Source organism: Cuculus canorus, chromosome 1, assembly GCF_017976375.1.
Source record: "Cuculus canorus isolate bCucCan1 chromosome 1, bCucCan1.pri, whole genome shotgun sequence".
Lineage (NCBI taxonomy): Eukaryota > Metazoa > Chordata > Aves > Cuculiformes > Cuculidae > Cuculus > Cuculus canorus.
This window is the reverse complement of record NC_071401.1, coordinates 32,312,610-32,326,861: the sequence shown is the minus strand read 5'-3', so window position 1 is coordinate 32,326,861 and position 14,252 is coordinate 32,312,610. Positions and strand designations below refer to the sequence as shown.

At 39.7% G+C, this 14,252-nt stretch overlaps 1 protein-coding gene across 10 annotated transcripts in view; it reads left to right on the top strand.

The window, feature by feature from the left end:
* Positions 1 to 1,275: 1,275 nt before the first annotated feature.
* Positions 1,276 to 14,252, top strand: part of AKAP11 (A-kinase anchoring protein 11) — a 55,461-nt gene continuing 42,484 nt past the window's right edge. For all 10 annotated transcript variants that reach the window (XR_008448848.1, XR_008448851.1, XR_008448847.1 and 7 more), the window contains exons 1-4: positions 1,276 to 1,361; positions 4,826 to 4,949; positions 6,834 to 6,940; positions 13,212 to 13,328. Coding sequence is in view for 7 of the 10 variants with exons in the window: in XM_054060535.1 (XP_053916510.1) it covers positions 6,881 to 6,940; positions 13,212 to 13,328 (177 nt within the window). In the remaining 3 variants the exon portion in view is untranslated. The remainder of the gene's footprint in view (positions 1,362 to 4,825; positions 4,950 to 6,833; positions 6,941 to 13,211; positions 13,329 to 14,252) is intronic.

Sequence of the window (14,252 nt, the reverse complement as noted above, 5' to 3'; positions counted from 1 at the left end):
CACCTGTGAATCATAGGATAGTTTGGGTTGGAAGGGACCTTAAAGATCATCTAGTTCCAACCCCCTGCCATGGGCAGACACACCTCCCACCAGACTAGGCTGCCCAAGTCCCCATCCAACCTGGCCTTGAACACCTCCAGGGATGGGGCAGCCACAACTTCCCTGGGCAACCTGTGCCACTGCCTCACCACTCTCATGGTGAAGAAATTCTTCCTTATGTCCAGCCTAACCCTTTCCAGTTTATACCTATTTCACCTTGTCCTATCACAACAAGCCTTTGTGAACAGCCTCTCCCTAGATTTCTTGTAGCCTCTTTCAGGTACCGGAAGGTCACTATTAGATCTCCTTGGAGCTTTCTCTTCTCCAGGCTGAAGAAGCCCAACTCTCTCAGACTGTCCTTGTACAGAAGGTGCTCCAGCCCTCTGATCATTGTAGTAAAGGGGTGCTGATTGATGAGAAGCTCAACATGAGCCGGCAAAGTGTGCTCACAGCCTGGAAGGCCAAATGTATCCTAGGTTGCATCAAAAGCAGCATGGATGGCAGGTTGAGGGAGGGGATTCTGCCCCTCTATTCCACTCTCATGAGACCCCACCTGGTGTTTTGTGTCCAGTTCTGGAATCTCCAACATAAGAAGGACATAGACTCGATGTTGGACTCAATGATTCAAGAGGTCTTTTCCTACCTAGTGATTCTGTGATTCTATGAAGTGTTGGAATGGGTCCAGAGGAGGCCATGGAGATGATCAGAGGACTGGAGCAGCTCTGTTATGAGGACAGGCTGAGAAAGTTGCAGCTATTCAGCCTGGAGAAGGCTCCAGGAACACCTTATAGTGACCTTCCAGTACCTGAAGGGGCTACAAGAAAGCTGGGGAGGAATGTTTTACAAGGGCATGTAGGGATAGGACTAAGGGGAATGACTTTAAATTGGAAGGGGGAAGATTAGGCATTAGGAAGAAAGTCTTCACAATCAGGTTGGTGAGGCACTGCCACAGGTTGCCCAGGGAAGCTGTGCCTGCCCCATCCCTGGAGGTGTTCAAGGCCAGGTTGGATGCGGTCTTGGGCAGCCTGGTCTGGTGGTAGGCGTCCCTGCCCATGGCAGGAGAGTTGGAACTGGATTAGCTTTCTCCTCCCCCTGCCCAAAGCGGGCGCGCGCACAGACACGCCCTACGCTCCACCCCCCCGTCCCGTCCCGCCAATGGGTGGTGCGCGCGACTGCGTGTGTGGAGGGGCGGGGCTGGTGCGGAAGCGTCGCGAGAGCGGCGTCTCGCAGCGGGGGCGGGGCCAGAGTTGGGGCCGGGCGCGCGCTCGGCGCCTGCGGGCGGTGCAGTGGCTGCGGGCGCCGCGCGCTGAGGACGCGGGCAGGTACGCGGCGCCCCCCCCGCTCTTTCCCCCTGTCCCGCCCCGCCGGGGGCGCGAGGGAACCCGCCATTCCCGCCCGGCGCGGCCTGTGCCCGCAGGTGCCCCGGGCTGAGCGGAGCATCCCCCGCAGCGCTTCCCTGCTGGGGGGGGGGGGGGGCGCTGCTGGCGGGGCCTGGGGCCGCGCACCTCCCCACGGGCACCGGAGGGGAGCTCGCAGCATCCCTTTCTGCCTTCTTTCTCTCTCTCTCTTAATTCCATCCTTTCTCTCCTCCTTTCTGCCTTCTTCCTCTCCTCTCCTCTCCTCTCCTCTCCTCTCCTCTCCTCTCCTCTCCTCTCCCCTCCTCTCCTCTCCTCTCCTCTCCTCTCTCCCTCTCCTCCCCTCCCTGTCCCTTTCCTCCCTCCCTGCAGTCCCCTTGCTGGTCCAGAGGTGGAGCGCCCTGGTGGGGAGCCCGGTGACCCCCTCTGCTGGGGTTGGCTGGGGTCCGGGCTGTAGAACAACTCGTGCTCGTTGTGCTGTGGTGGAGGCCCGGAGGGTAAATCCGTTCACGTTACCTCTTGCTTTGGTTGCCTTGTGCTTGATGCACACGGGTTCAAGAAGTTCAGCCCGTTCTCAACATTTCACTTTTTTAAAAAGTATCTCCTCCTTCCCCTCTCACGTCCTCCTCCCAATTCCTCTCCTCCCTGAAGGGAGGAGGAACAGCGAGCATTGTTTGTTTGCTTTCTTGGCTCTTTTGAGGGGTTTTCTTATGAGGAGTGGCTAAGGGAACTGGGGTTGTTTAGCTTAGTGAAGAGGAGGCTGAGGGGAGAATTTCTTGCTCTTTACAGCGACCTGAAAGGAGATTGTACTGAAGTGGATGTTGGTCTCCCAAGTAACAAGTGATAGGACAAGAGAAAATAGCCTCAAGTTGTGTCAGGGGAAGTTTTAGGTGGGGTGTTATAAAAAATTTTTATACCGAAAGAGTGATCAAGCATTGGAACTTGCTGCCCAGGGAAGCGGTGGAATCTCCTTCCCTGAAGATGTTTTAAAAAAGGGCGTAGATGTGGCACTTTGGGACGTGGTTTTGTAGGCATGGTGGTATTGAGCTGACAGTTGGACTTGACGATCTTAGAGGTCTTCTCCAACCTCAGTGGTTCTGTGATTCTTTATTGGGACTGAAGTACCTTTCTCTGTTTTCTCTCAGTATCCAAAGGCGAAGAGTTATGAACTGTAGGTATGGTACTACAGCTTTCTTATTGAAGCCCCAAGATATTTCCAGAGCAAGATAAGGAGGAACAGAAAAAAGTTCTGTTGTATTTGGGAAAGATCAGTGGTACTAAAATCAGTGGTAACACAATACACTTAGTTTATCAATGTTACACTTGGGAAGAATCTTAATGTGCTTCGTATATGCATGACTATTTCAGATTTGTACCAGTTAGACTCTAGTGAGAGATACTGCCAATATTTAATTAATTTTTGAGTAAGTATTTTCAAATAACGTTAGTCCCATTTGTTCAGGTGAGCTTCTTGGTCTGCATTCAAGATGATTTTTTGAGCATTATAGTTAAATTATGCTGTCTTGGTTGATGCCTTGTAATTTCTTTGGGGATTCTTTAAAATCTATGGGCAGTTGAAGTAGTACAGCGGTGGAAAGTGTTAGTGTGGAAAAATAATAAAATAGGTTAGATTGTTAATTTCTGCTAATCATTTGGTATGATATAATCTGGAGAGGAAAAAAAAAGTGTCTCCTAAACAAGTTATTATCTGGTGTTCTGTCTTAGGGGAAATCAGGTTGTGTGAGGGAATACTCCTGCTAAGAAAATAATACTCCCACCCCTGTTGGTTTGGTTGTGCTATGTACAAATGCACAAGAAAATAAAAGACAGAAACTTAGAAGTTAATTGCACAAACCACAAATGTTAGTCTAATGAATATTTCTTGTACGATGAGTAGTAATTCTTTTCTCAAGCCGTATTTGAGAATCCAGAGCCAGGACCGAGAGGAAGGTGGAGGCAATGATTTTTAGTGATGACCTAGGCAGAGGAAATGAAACTTTTGAAACTGGTGAAGCTTGGTATTCATGTCATGTGTCTTATGTGACAAAAATACAATGTAAACCAGTTAGAACCAAACAAGAAAAAGAAAAATCAGCCTTTCATTATTGTTACTAATGCTGACTCACAGAGATGTTTCTCCCCCTCCTTCTTTCTTAGCGTGAATGTGGCTGCGTAAAGACAACTTATTATTTTTTAAAACAGAATTTTTCAAAGCTGCCAACACAATTAATGAAAGTGATAAGCCTTTAGAATGAAGAAACGGAAAAGGATCCCTTAGACTGTTCTGCCTGCTTGTGGGTGTAGACTTATTTCATCTGATTTTCAAAAGCAATTGTTTTGCCAAGGTTATGAAAGAATACATCCTGTTTTTAAGGTATTTTTAAATTTGATATTTGGAACTAATGTTTCACAGTTTAGTATTTGATTAGACCTGACTTGTAAATCATCAGCAAAGTTCTGTTGGCTGCTTCAAGTCATTGCATTGAAGTAAAAAAAATTACATCTGCTTGAAAAGAAAGATTTCTTTTTTTCTAACAGTACTACAGCAAAAAAAAATTTTAAAAACATTATCATATACACACTGTTGCCCTGAGTTAGAATCTTTTATTGGAAATGTAATTTAATAAGAACAAATTATGTATGGTTCAGATTTATTGTTTATATGACTCTAACTCCCCTTGTCCTTGTATGCTTTTAAAGTAGATGTGTGCGTGTACACGTGCTCATATAGCTTTTTTAGAGATTTGCTCAGTGCATTTGCACTTCACAGGCAAAAAATAAATTTTCTTCCTTTCTGTCAGCCAGGGATTGTCAATACACACTTGCTTTTAATAAATTTAGACATAGGATAAATTTCTACAAAGAAGTGAGATCCATGGCAAAATTCCTGTTGGATTCCCTTAAGATGATTTCACTCTTTTATTTTCCTCCTTACATACATTCAAACAAGATTGGAAAAGGTAACTAAATGCTTATTACATGGTCTGATGAGAAAGGCGTTCCTCAAAAAATCACTGGAAAATGTATTTAAGGTGATCCAGCTTGCTGGAAAGGTTGGACTTAGTGTGGCTGTTTATCAGTTATTCACAGGATTTTTTTTTTTGTTTGTTTTTTTTTTTTTTTTGTGTCTACTGGTAGTTATTCAGTAACAGGAAGGTCCTCTTCCTCTTCTGGTACTCTGCCATTTATTGCCCCTTATTTTGAGTTTAAATTGAATCTAGTAGTCAAATATGCTATGCAGAAGTAAGTATAATTTTGAAACTGTAGAGCTTTATTTACACAAGAAACGTGCTATTTCCAGGCCGTTCTGATAGTCACTTCCTTTCCAGTTAGTTCTAAAGTTTTGGTACTTCTCAGATGATTGGACCATTGTTCTTTGAAAATGGATAAAAATTTTATATATTAAAACTTATATTACAAAACACTTGCAGGTTTTGTTGCATTGTTGGAGAAGAGGGATCCTTCAGACCTTTCTGAAATGGGCAACAGAGAGCTGAGATGCTACAGGTGGTGGAGAGAACCTGCGTGATTCAATTACTGGAGGACTGGATGCAGGTAAGACAAAATGGTTATGGTGGTGTGTTGATAAACCAGTACAGTTTCTGTCAAGCATCCTTCAGAGCATTTGTGGTGTGATTTAGAAGTTTGTTGGTTTCATGAGGTGGGTAACACTGCAGGTTGTTCTGTGTTGATGCCCGGGTCTCCAGAGTTTACCAGCTGATGCAACAGGAAAATGCTTAACCTACTGTCTGAAGGCAGTGTAAGCGAAGACTACTGTACCTCAGTAAATACTGTGGGATTCAACATGGCTATAAAGTCATTTGCATGATCTTGCTGTGCCAGGCTTTGTTAAAATTGCTGCATGGAGCGATCAGTCCAAAGATGTAGAGTTCAAGTAATTCACTTGACCCTGCATGAAGAAACCAGCTTTTCCCATAGATGGCTTGTCTTAGGACAAGGATGTGTCTAACAGTGTTTCCCTGTTATGATGAGATTTAGCAGCGTGGATTTTTAAGATAGAGCAGTAGGGACAAGTGGAATGGGTTTCTTTTTTGTTGTATTTCATATATATAATCTGTCTAACATTTACCTAGCTGCTACATGTCATCCTCTTAGTTTTCAGAACTTCAGACATCCAGTTAAGAGGGATACTGTGCTCCCCAATGTTGCAGATTATTTACAAAAGTGTGACTTTTTTCCTAAGCTTCTGTCAATTTCATCTGTATGAAGGAAAGCAGAAATCAAGGTGGAATGTGAATAGATGTACCTAATAATCTCTTGATATTGTATTCTTGAGGAGGTTTTAATTTTAGAGGTGCTGGGGGGAAAGATGAAGAATACAATTGCTTGATGCCACTACTCATCTTCTTATTTAAATTACAGAGACTCGAGAACAAACCCATATGAAGATTTCTTTCCCTTATAAAGGTTAAATATGTGCTTGTTATGAGATTGAGAAAACCAGTCTGGTCAGTTGTGCAAAGGAGACCTATACTCTGATGTCTTGGTGTTTGTTTCTTATTTTGCAGTCATTTTTATGTGCATTTGCTCCTTACCTGATTGTTTTGTATCGTGTAGGAGCTTTTTCCTGGCCAAATTGTGTGAATATGGGAAAAGATGAAGTATGAAAACTTCCATAGAACTTAAAAACCCAGCGCATACTGTTTGTCTTTATTAATGCCATATGTTTATTGCCTGTTTTGGGAATGTAGAGATTAACAAAATAAACGAGATTATTCTGTTTCATTTCATTGCCTTTTTTTTTTTTTTTTTTTTTTGTTCTTGTCGTTAGAATTAGATGTAAGAATAGGAATAGTAAAGGGTAGCTTACTCAAGCAGAAGCTCTTCTGACCTACTTTGGTGAAGTGAGAGTGCTGGTAAATGCATCTTTGGTCCCCAGTGTTTTGCCAGCAGAGGCAGGACTGCTCAGAGCAGTGCCAGAGAAGAAAGTTGATAAATGTTAGCCTAAACAGGAGTCACATGTTTGCCTGTAGTACTTCTGGTTGACAGAAGTGCTAAACAGTAGTTGGTTGAGTGGGTAAGTAGTACATTTTCCTCTTGAGATTGTTGAAGGGTAGTTCCAGTGCATTCTATGGTACAGGAATCTGCTAATTAACTTCCCCAGAGTACCAGCAATAGTGGAACAGTATTTAACTTAAATGTTCCTCCCACCCTCAATGCAGCCTTGAAATCTAGTTGAAGAAAAATGTTGAAACTAACTGTATGGTGTGTTTTACATGTCATTGTTTTAGAAATCGTTAAGGCAGTACTTTTTCAAAGGCAATACTCAGTATGGATTGTGTGCTGTTTAATCTTTCTCAGTTTTAAATTACTTTTAAATTGTTTTCATTGATTGCTGTTTTGTCTATTTGCGTTTTCAAGAAGCATACAAACTAAATGAGGAAAATTAAAATAATCAAGTATAAATGTTTTTCATAGGTATTTGAGCTGATTTCTTTCATCAAATACTAAGATTGGTAAAAATCATGGATATGTACTCCAGGGCTCAGAGCAATCGAATGAAACCAAGAATATCTATGAAAAAGGTAATTATCTGTATCTTTTTTAAAACATTTTCAGAGCTTTTTTAATCTTTATCACAATAGTCTAATAATGATCTGAGTGAACTGGTAGATTTGATTGGGGCTTTTTGGGTAAGTTGTATTTTTTTTTTCATTTATATATTTTAATTTTGGTTGTCTTAACGTTTCAGGGAGGCAAAGAAACTGCCTTTGCTTTATGCTTTGGCTTATTTAGTGTAGTTGAACTGAGAATAATTTAAGGAAGGGGTTCATGCTTTAACCTTTTGTCTTTGCCTTTTGTTTTAAGGTGGTCCAGTGAAGTCAGAATGTATTTACTTGCTAAAATTTGCTGTGTTTATTGGAGTATAACTTTTATGTTAAGCACATATTTTTGAAGTTTCTGTGTTATATATTAAAATATAAATATGTGTTGTTCATTGAAAACTGTTCTGTGATGTCTATGTTAGGGTTTACTGTAATATCGTTATCTTTAGATCTTGGTTTCTTTACTGTCTTATTCTTGTGTTCACATGAAGGCAGTGCTTTGGTGAAAAAAGAAAATAAGTCTAGCACTTATGAATGATATTAGTATTTTTTTCCAACAGTGTTTATTTATTTATTTATTCTTTTTGATTTTGTCAGCTTAGCTTGGAGAACATAAGTACTCTTTCTTGAATTTTCTTGAAACTTCTATAAGGACTTAAACTACAACTTTCATTTGATTATCCTGAAGGGACAAATTTATTTATCAAACTGTATTTTTAAAAGTAGTCAAATACAGATGAGTATTTTTTAGATCTTTCCTGGTTACTTTACTTGCAAGTGTGTGCAGTACTTAAGAGGAGAAAGTGGGCATATCTTGTCATGTGAAAATTGCGTTATTTTGTTCTGCAAGCAGATTTTGTTGTTTTAAGGAAACAGTATTGGTAGTATAGGTCGTGTAGAAACTACTTGAAGGCAAAGGTAAGCATTATGAGACTGCCAGGCAGGTATTCAGTTATTCTAGGCCCTGATATGGAATGTTAACTGTCATACATTAAGCGGTTTGTAATTATGAATGATAGTCTTTCACATTAAGACACACGGTATAAAAACTTCTGTTTTATGTCTCCAGCTCAAGTATAGTTCTTTAACTACAGTCAAGTAATTTTGCTTTCTTAACCTGAACATGAGCTGGATTTTAGAGGACTTCTTCAGTCTACACTTTTTGGGTTTTTTTCCTCTTCAATTTAAAGAACAAAACAAGACAAACCAACCCCCCTAGGACTTTTGATCTTTGGGTTGCAGAAACATCTTTCTAACAATGACGGTGACCAGTAATCCCTTAGTAATTCTCATGGTAACCTAAAATATTAGCTTTGTGAACTGCTCAGTCAATTGCTATTGAGCATTCTGGACTGTGTGGTTCTAGGAGCATCAATTTGACCCTTCACAGGTGTCTTGCAGGATTCTACATTTTCATATAGTCAGACTCTGATGTTTTGACCTGTGGCTGTCTCCTCTTGATTTTTCCCTGAGAGGCAGCTACTTAGATTATAGAGTGGAACTTCAGTCCTTTCTCGCAGAGCCAGGTGGTAGGGTGGTCAAAATTGCAGTTTCATCTTCTGTTGATTCACAGCTTCAGTTCTGATTTACGTCTCTTAGTGATTCTTAGTGAGAATTGTTGCAGCAATAGCTCTTAGAAGACAGTGCATGGTTGTGGTATGCAAATTTAAAGCCCAAGTTTCCTTTTTTACAAAATTACTTCAAAATATACAGTCTGTTTAAATCTCACTGCACATCAAAACCGGAGGGGCTGTTTTGTTACTTAAGAGCAAAGATGAGTCTCCTGCACGGAACTTGCTTTCTCTGCAGATTGTGGCATCTTACAAGTTTGTGGGTTGTTTGAAATGTTAGAGAGCAGTTTAGGACAGTTCATGAGACCAATTAGTACAAAATTTCCTCTAGTGGACTGTGAAGGGTCTGTAGATAATGACATCTTCATTTGCTCACCACAAAGGAGACAATGCAAAACTTTTGAGTTGCTTATTTGAGCTGGTGGCATGACAGGGTTTTCATTGTTCAAATATGTCTTGCTCTGTGCACGTTTGAGAATATTTTTGTTTTTCCCGCTAGTACAGCTTAGTAAGTTTGAAATCTGTGCTCACCATTGAAATAGGATTTCTTGTGGGATTTGTGACTTTAAAATTTGTGTGAGGAGGGAGTACACAGGCCCAGCAAGTACAGCTTTGTAGATTGCTTGGCTTTTTTACCCCATATGTCAATGTATACTGGAAGTAGTTGTACTGTTTATAAAAAGAAATCAAGCTTTTTGTGAAAATGACCTCTTGTCTTCACCTGAACTGAGCTGATAGTCTTGGGAACTTGCTGCTTTTCAGTTTTTAATGTAGTTGTGTGTCTCCTAGATGGGAGTTGTGAGAGAACGTGCTTTCATTGTCTGTTGGATAGGAGGATTTCTCTGAAATTGAGTCCAGCCCTTTGGTGTCACAAGCACAATTTTGATAAGAATATGAAAAAGTTATGAAACATAATCTCACAGTTAACGAAGGGGAATTAAAAAAACCCACAAACTGCCCTGTTGCAGTTTTTAAGTCTTTTTGAACCAAACTGCTATAATAGCCAAGAATTTAATGAACTCTGTCCTGAAGCTAGTCACAGCAATTGTATACCTCTTCGTAGACGTCATTCTTCAGCTTAAACAGTTGCTTTTTCTTTTCCGGGTGTTCACTCTTTTGATATTTTTACAATAAATCTGTCCTCTGTTAGCCTTGGGTTTTGGAAACTGTGTAAACTAATGTTTTAGTCTGCTTTTGTATGAAAGCCTCTGCATTCCAGAGATTATCCTTCATAGTCCTACTTTCTGTGCTTGTTGTGAGTTAATCTTCTTTTTACATGTGGATGATACTGTATGTGCAATCACCCAGAGTGTCCTTCTCAGTGACTCTGTCAGCAACTTCATTAGAGGATGCGTACTACGGTCGTGTTTGCTGTTTGCAGTGTTGTATCATATTGACCATTCATTGCTATAATGTGATTAGGAAGTCAACTCAAGTCTTTCCCAGCTTCTGAATTTGCAATTTTATTTTAAAGCTTGCTTTTAGTTTTTAAGGGCATAAGTTTGAACTCTCTTTGGCTGTGTTTTAAAATACTCTTGCATTGAGCCAGTTCTTCTGTGTGATTCACTGTTTTTCCTCTTAACTGATAATGCTTGCTTACTTCGAATTATCGTCAGATTTCATCTATGTTTGCTTTTTCCCCCTCATTAAATTTATTAATGAAGATGATGCTTGACTTCAGTCTCAAGATAAATTGTGATGAATTTGGTTACCCAGTTAAAGATCTACATCTGCTATACCCTCAGAAAACCCCTTTGCTATGTCCATTTGGGCAAATTCTTCTTTTCCAAAACCAGCTTTTTCAGTAAACTGAGCCTTTTTCTGGTTTTGTTAACTCTTCATTTATTGCATTGTAAATAATCTATGAAAGTCCAGATAGATTGTTTTTCTCTATATATGTATTGTGCCTGTCAGTTTACATTTTTTTTTCCTGTATTCTGAACTTTTTTTATATTGATTAGGGTGATCTTAAAAACACGCATCACTTCATTCCTTCTCCTTTTTAAATATGGATATCTTATCTCGTTATGTAGTGCCACCATCAGTGTGATAGCAGACCTACAGAGTCTTGTATGCTGGTTCTTCCAGACCTGAGGGAGATTTTTCCAGTTGTTGCATCTTTCTTTTTCTCCCACTTAAGCTTAGTATTTTTTAAAAAACTTGAATTTTTCTTCACCTCAGTAGTTCCTAATACTCCGTTCTAATTATCCATCTTGCCTTTCAGGATCCTAAACTAGGGAAGAGTATTTGCTTACAAATAAGATATATGTAATAGTTTGTAGCCTTAGAAAACCTAACTTCTGGGGAATAATGATGAGCTCTTCTCAAACTGTGTCACTGTTGATCTGCAGAAAATTAGCAGGTCATGTTGTATGACTTTTTTTTAATTACTATTTTGAGTGCTATGGCTGGTGTAACTATTGTAGAAGCTGAAAATGAGACATTTCAACATGCTTGCTTGATGTCAGAAAGGATTTGTTTGACACGAGTGGAGGAATTACTGGGGGAGAGTCTTTGAGCAATATTGGTATTGCACCCCTGTAAATTTGGAAGATCCAGGGAATCAGAGAGGAATGCACTGCCAGCACATTTTGGAAAGTACAAAGATATATTAATAAAATGTGAAGGTAAATGGCAACAAAACACGTGGAGGACAAAGGAATAGATGAAAGTAGAAATTAGATGAACAGTTCATTAATTTACTTTATATGTCCTGATAAATGCCTTAAGTGTGTTTTAAAATAGTTCAACTGTTACTTTTCCATAAAAATAACTGTTTTGACTGCTTTAGTGTCAGTTTTCCTTGACTGTCTGGGTAGTAGCCTGGCTCTTATTTGCTAACATTCTGAAAAACATTTAGGTAATTTCAAGGATCCTGAAGTGAAGTTTGTTTTTCTTTTGTCTGCTCATTCTAGAAATTCTGTGCTAATTTTGTATCGTCATGGGGGCAGGCATGGTGACACTGGCTGTGCTATAATAATTGGGCTTCCCACTTGATAATATCTTTTCTACAGAGGTAAAAAAATATTTTTTGAGGTTTAACTGTAATATGTTGTGGTTTAATCTCAGCCAGCAACCAGGTACCATTCAGTCCCTTGCTCACTGCCCCCTTCCAGTGGGATGGGGGGGAGAATGAAAGGAAAAGTAAAACTTGTGGGTTGAGATAAAGACATTTTAATAGGCTGACAAAGGAAGTAGTAGTAACAATAGTAGTAAGTAGTAGTAACAATAGTGATGATGATAAAAAAAGAATAATAAAAAAAGAATATACAAAACAAGTGATGCGCAATGCAGTTGCTCACCACCTGATGACCAATGCCCAGCTGGGTCTCGAGCAGCAATTGTCCTCTTGGCAAACTCCCCCCAGTTATATACTGAGGATAATGTCATATGGTATGGAATATCCCTTAGGCCAGCCTGGGTCAGCTGTCCTGACTTTATCCGCTCCCAGCTTTTTGTGCACCTGCTCACCAGTAGGGCACAGGAAGCTGAAAAATCCTTGACTTAGCGTAAGCATTACTTAGCAACAACTGAAAACATCGCTCTGTTATCTACATTATTCTCTTACTAAATCCAAAGCACAGCACTGTACCAGCTGCTATGGAGAAAATTAACTCTATCCCAGCCAAACCCAGGACATATGGAAGATCGGCTTTTACCACAGAAGGTTTGTTTTTGCTGTGGCACTTGCGGAAATGCAAAACATTCTCTGACTAAGTTTGGCTATCTAACACTCATACTATTGTTTAAAAAGCAGTGCAAATTTGAAATAACTTGTAATAAGTTGGACACACTCATTTCTTGCTTTATTTTTAACAGGGCACTTGTGAAAAGAATAAATAACTGGATGAAAATTTATAACGATATGACTCTATTTTCCTTCTTAACCTTACCATTTCCTAGGCAAATGACAATTTTAAAATAAAAAAGATTGCTGACTCCCTAAAACAAGTGAGAGGATGTTGTTTTTCCCCTACAAGATGAAGGAACTGGGTTTTATTGTTGTTCTTTCTTCTTTTATTTGACTTCAGATACCAATGATGATAATTCTATTGTTCTGCTGCACTTTGTTGCTCTGGGAGAAAGTCTTAGATTCTTAAGCCTTTTTTAGCCATCTGTGGGTACTTGCATGCCACCATAAGTGTAAATATAAGAAGTGTTTCAAGAAGTGACATGGGATTTACACTTTACATGGAATTAAGTCGTAATTGTTTCATATTCTTCAAAGAATGGGAAAGGAGAATGTCTAACTTTCAAAGACACTTCCATTACTTTTCTTGGCTAAATTGCTTTTCATCCTTTATAAGGAAAAGCTGATGGAAGAGTTCCATATACAGGCTTTAATTCAAGGAATAGATGGGTCTTGGATTTCTTTGTAGAGATATCTGTTTCTTTTTTCCAAGTCTGCATGTTCTCACCTTTTTTTTTAATACAGAATGATCAGCTTCGTCTGGAATAAAGTTGTCTCTCTTTCTTTTCTTCAAGAAAACAAATCACCTGCTTTGGTTCCATGTCCTAAAGTAAATTTAAACTTTAAACCTGGTGACCTATAGACAAAGTAACTTGAAATAGTACTTAGAATAGTGAAACCTATGGAAGGTGGGGAATAGATGGAAGGAGCCTGTATCCAAAACTGAAAATGCATTTTTTTTGTCTTATGTTTTTTGTTTGTTTTTCAGAGTTTTGGTGAAGGTGTACTGCACTCTATGAAGTCACTGATACACAGCAGGAAAGAGTTATGCAGTCTGTCAGCAGAAGAATGTCTGAATCGGGAAGATCAAGAAAATTTTATTGAGGTTTGGCATAACCTGACCATTTATATATATTCTGTGGCCATGATAGGAAATGATTTAGCTTGAAGCAGTATGGGAAGTTGAAGAATAGTAAATGTGAACAATGTTGCAAGTTACTGGCCGTAAAATCTGTACCCTCTGTTGTCATTCTTGAATATAGTCACTGTTGTCTTGAAAAGAGCTGTGACATTTCAAGAGGATGTTTCTCTGCTTTGTAGGATTTAGTTGTGAAACTAAAAGAAACCCAAATGTGTAGATAGATGATTTGGTAAGAATTGTATAACTGGGTCTACTGGATTTGTGAGCACTCCTGTGATCCAGGTGATATGGATGGCATCCTAACAAAGCAGCGGAACATTGTGATCCAAGTCTGAAGATAAAAGTTAAAGTGATGGTGCTTGCTTGCTCTGTGCTCAGCACTAAAAGCTGAAGTCTCAGCATTGCAGATCTGGACATCTTTTACATTAATACAGATGGGCCAAAAGCTAAACGAGGTTTGGAGAAGGAAACGCAGAATGCAGGACTGTCTAGGCAAATCTATAGCTGTGAGGAGGAATGACTAGAGCTTTTTGAGTTACCAGACTAACAGCAGCTTCTCTAAAGGGAAAAGAAAAAATTAAGAAGCGACATGTACAATGTATCTTGTAATAAGTGATTTAGAAGACTCCTAAATAGTGGTTGACAGGCCTGACAAGGAGCTTAAAGGAGAGGATGGCCTGGACCTTCCAGGTGGTGGAGGCAAGATAGGGGGAAACAAATCAAAAAAGACTCAGGAAATGCTTAGAGAAGATGGATAATTGGATAAAAAGCAGTAGGCAGAAGGCAAGAGGTAGGTTGTATGACCAGCAGAGATGAGCTAGGATTGCCTGGATAATATCAGGGCTTTTGGGATTGTTGTTGGTGAGGTTGTGATGGTATGAAATGTTT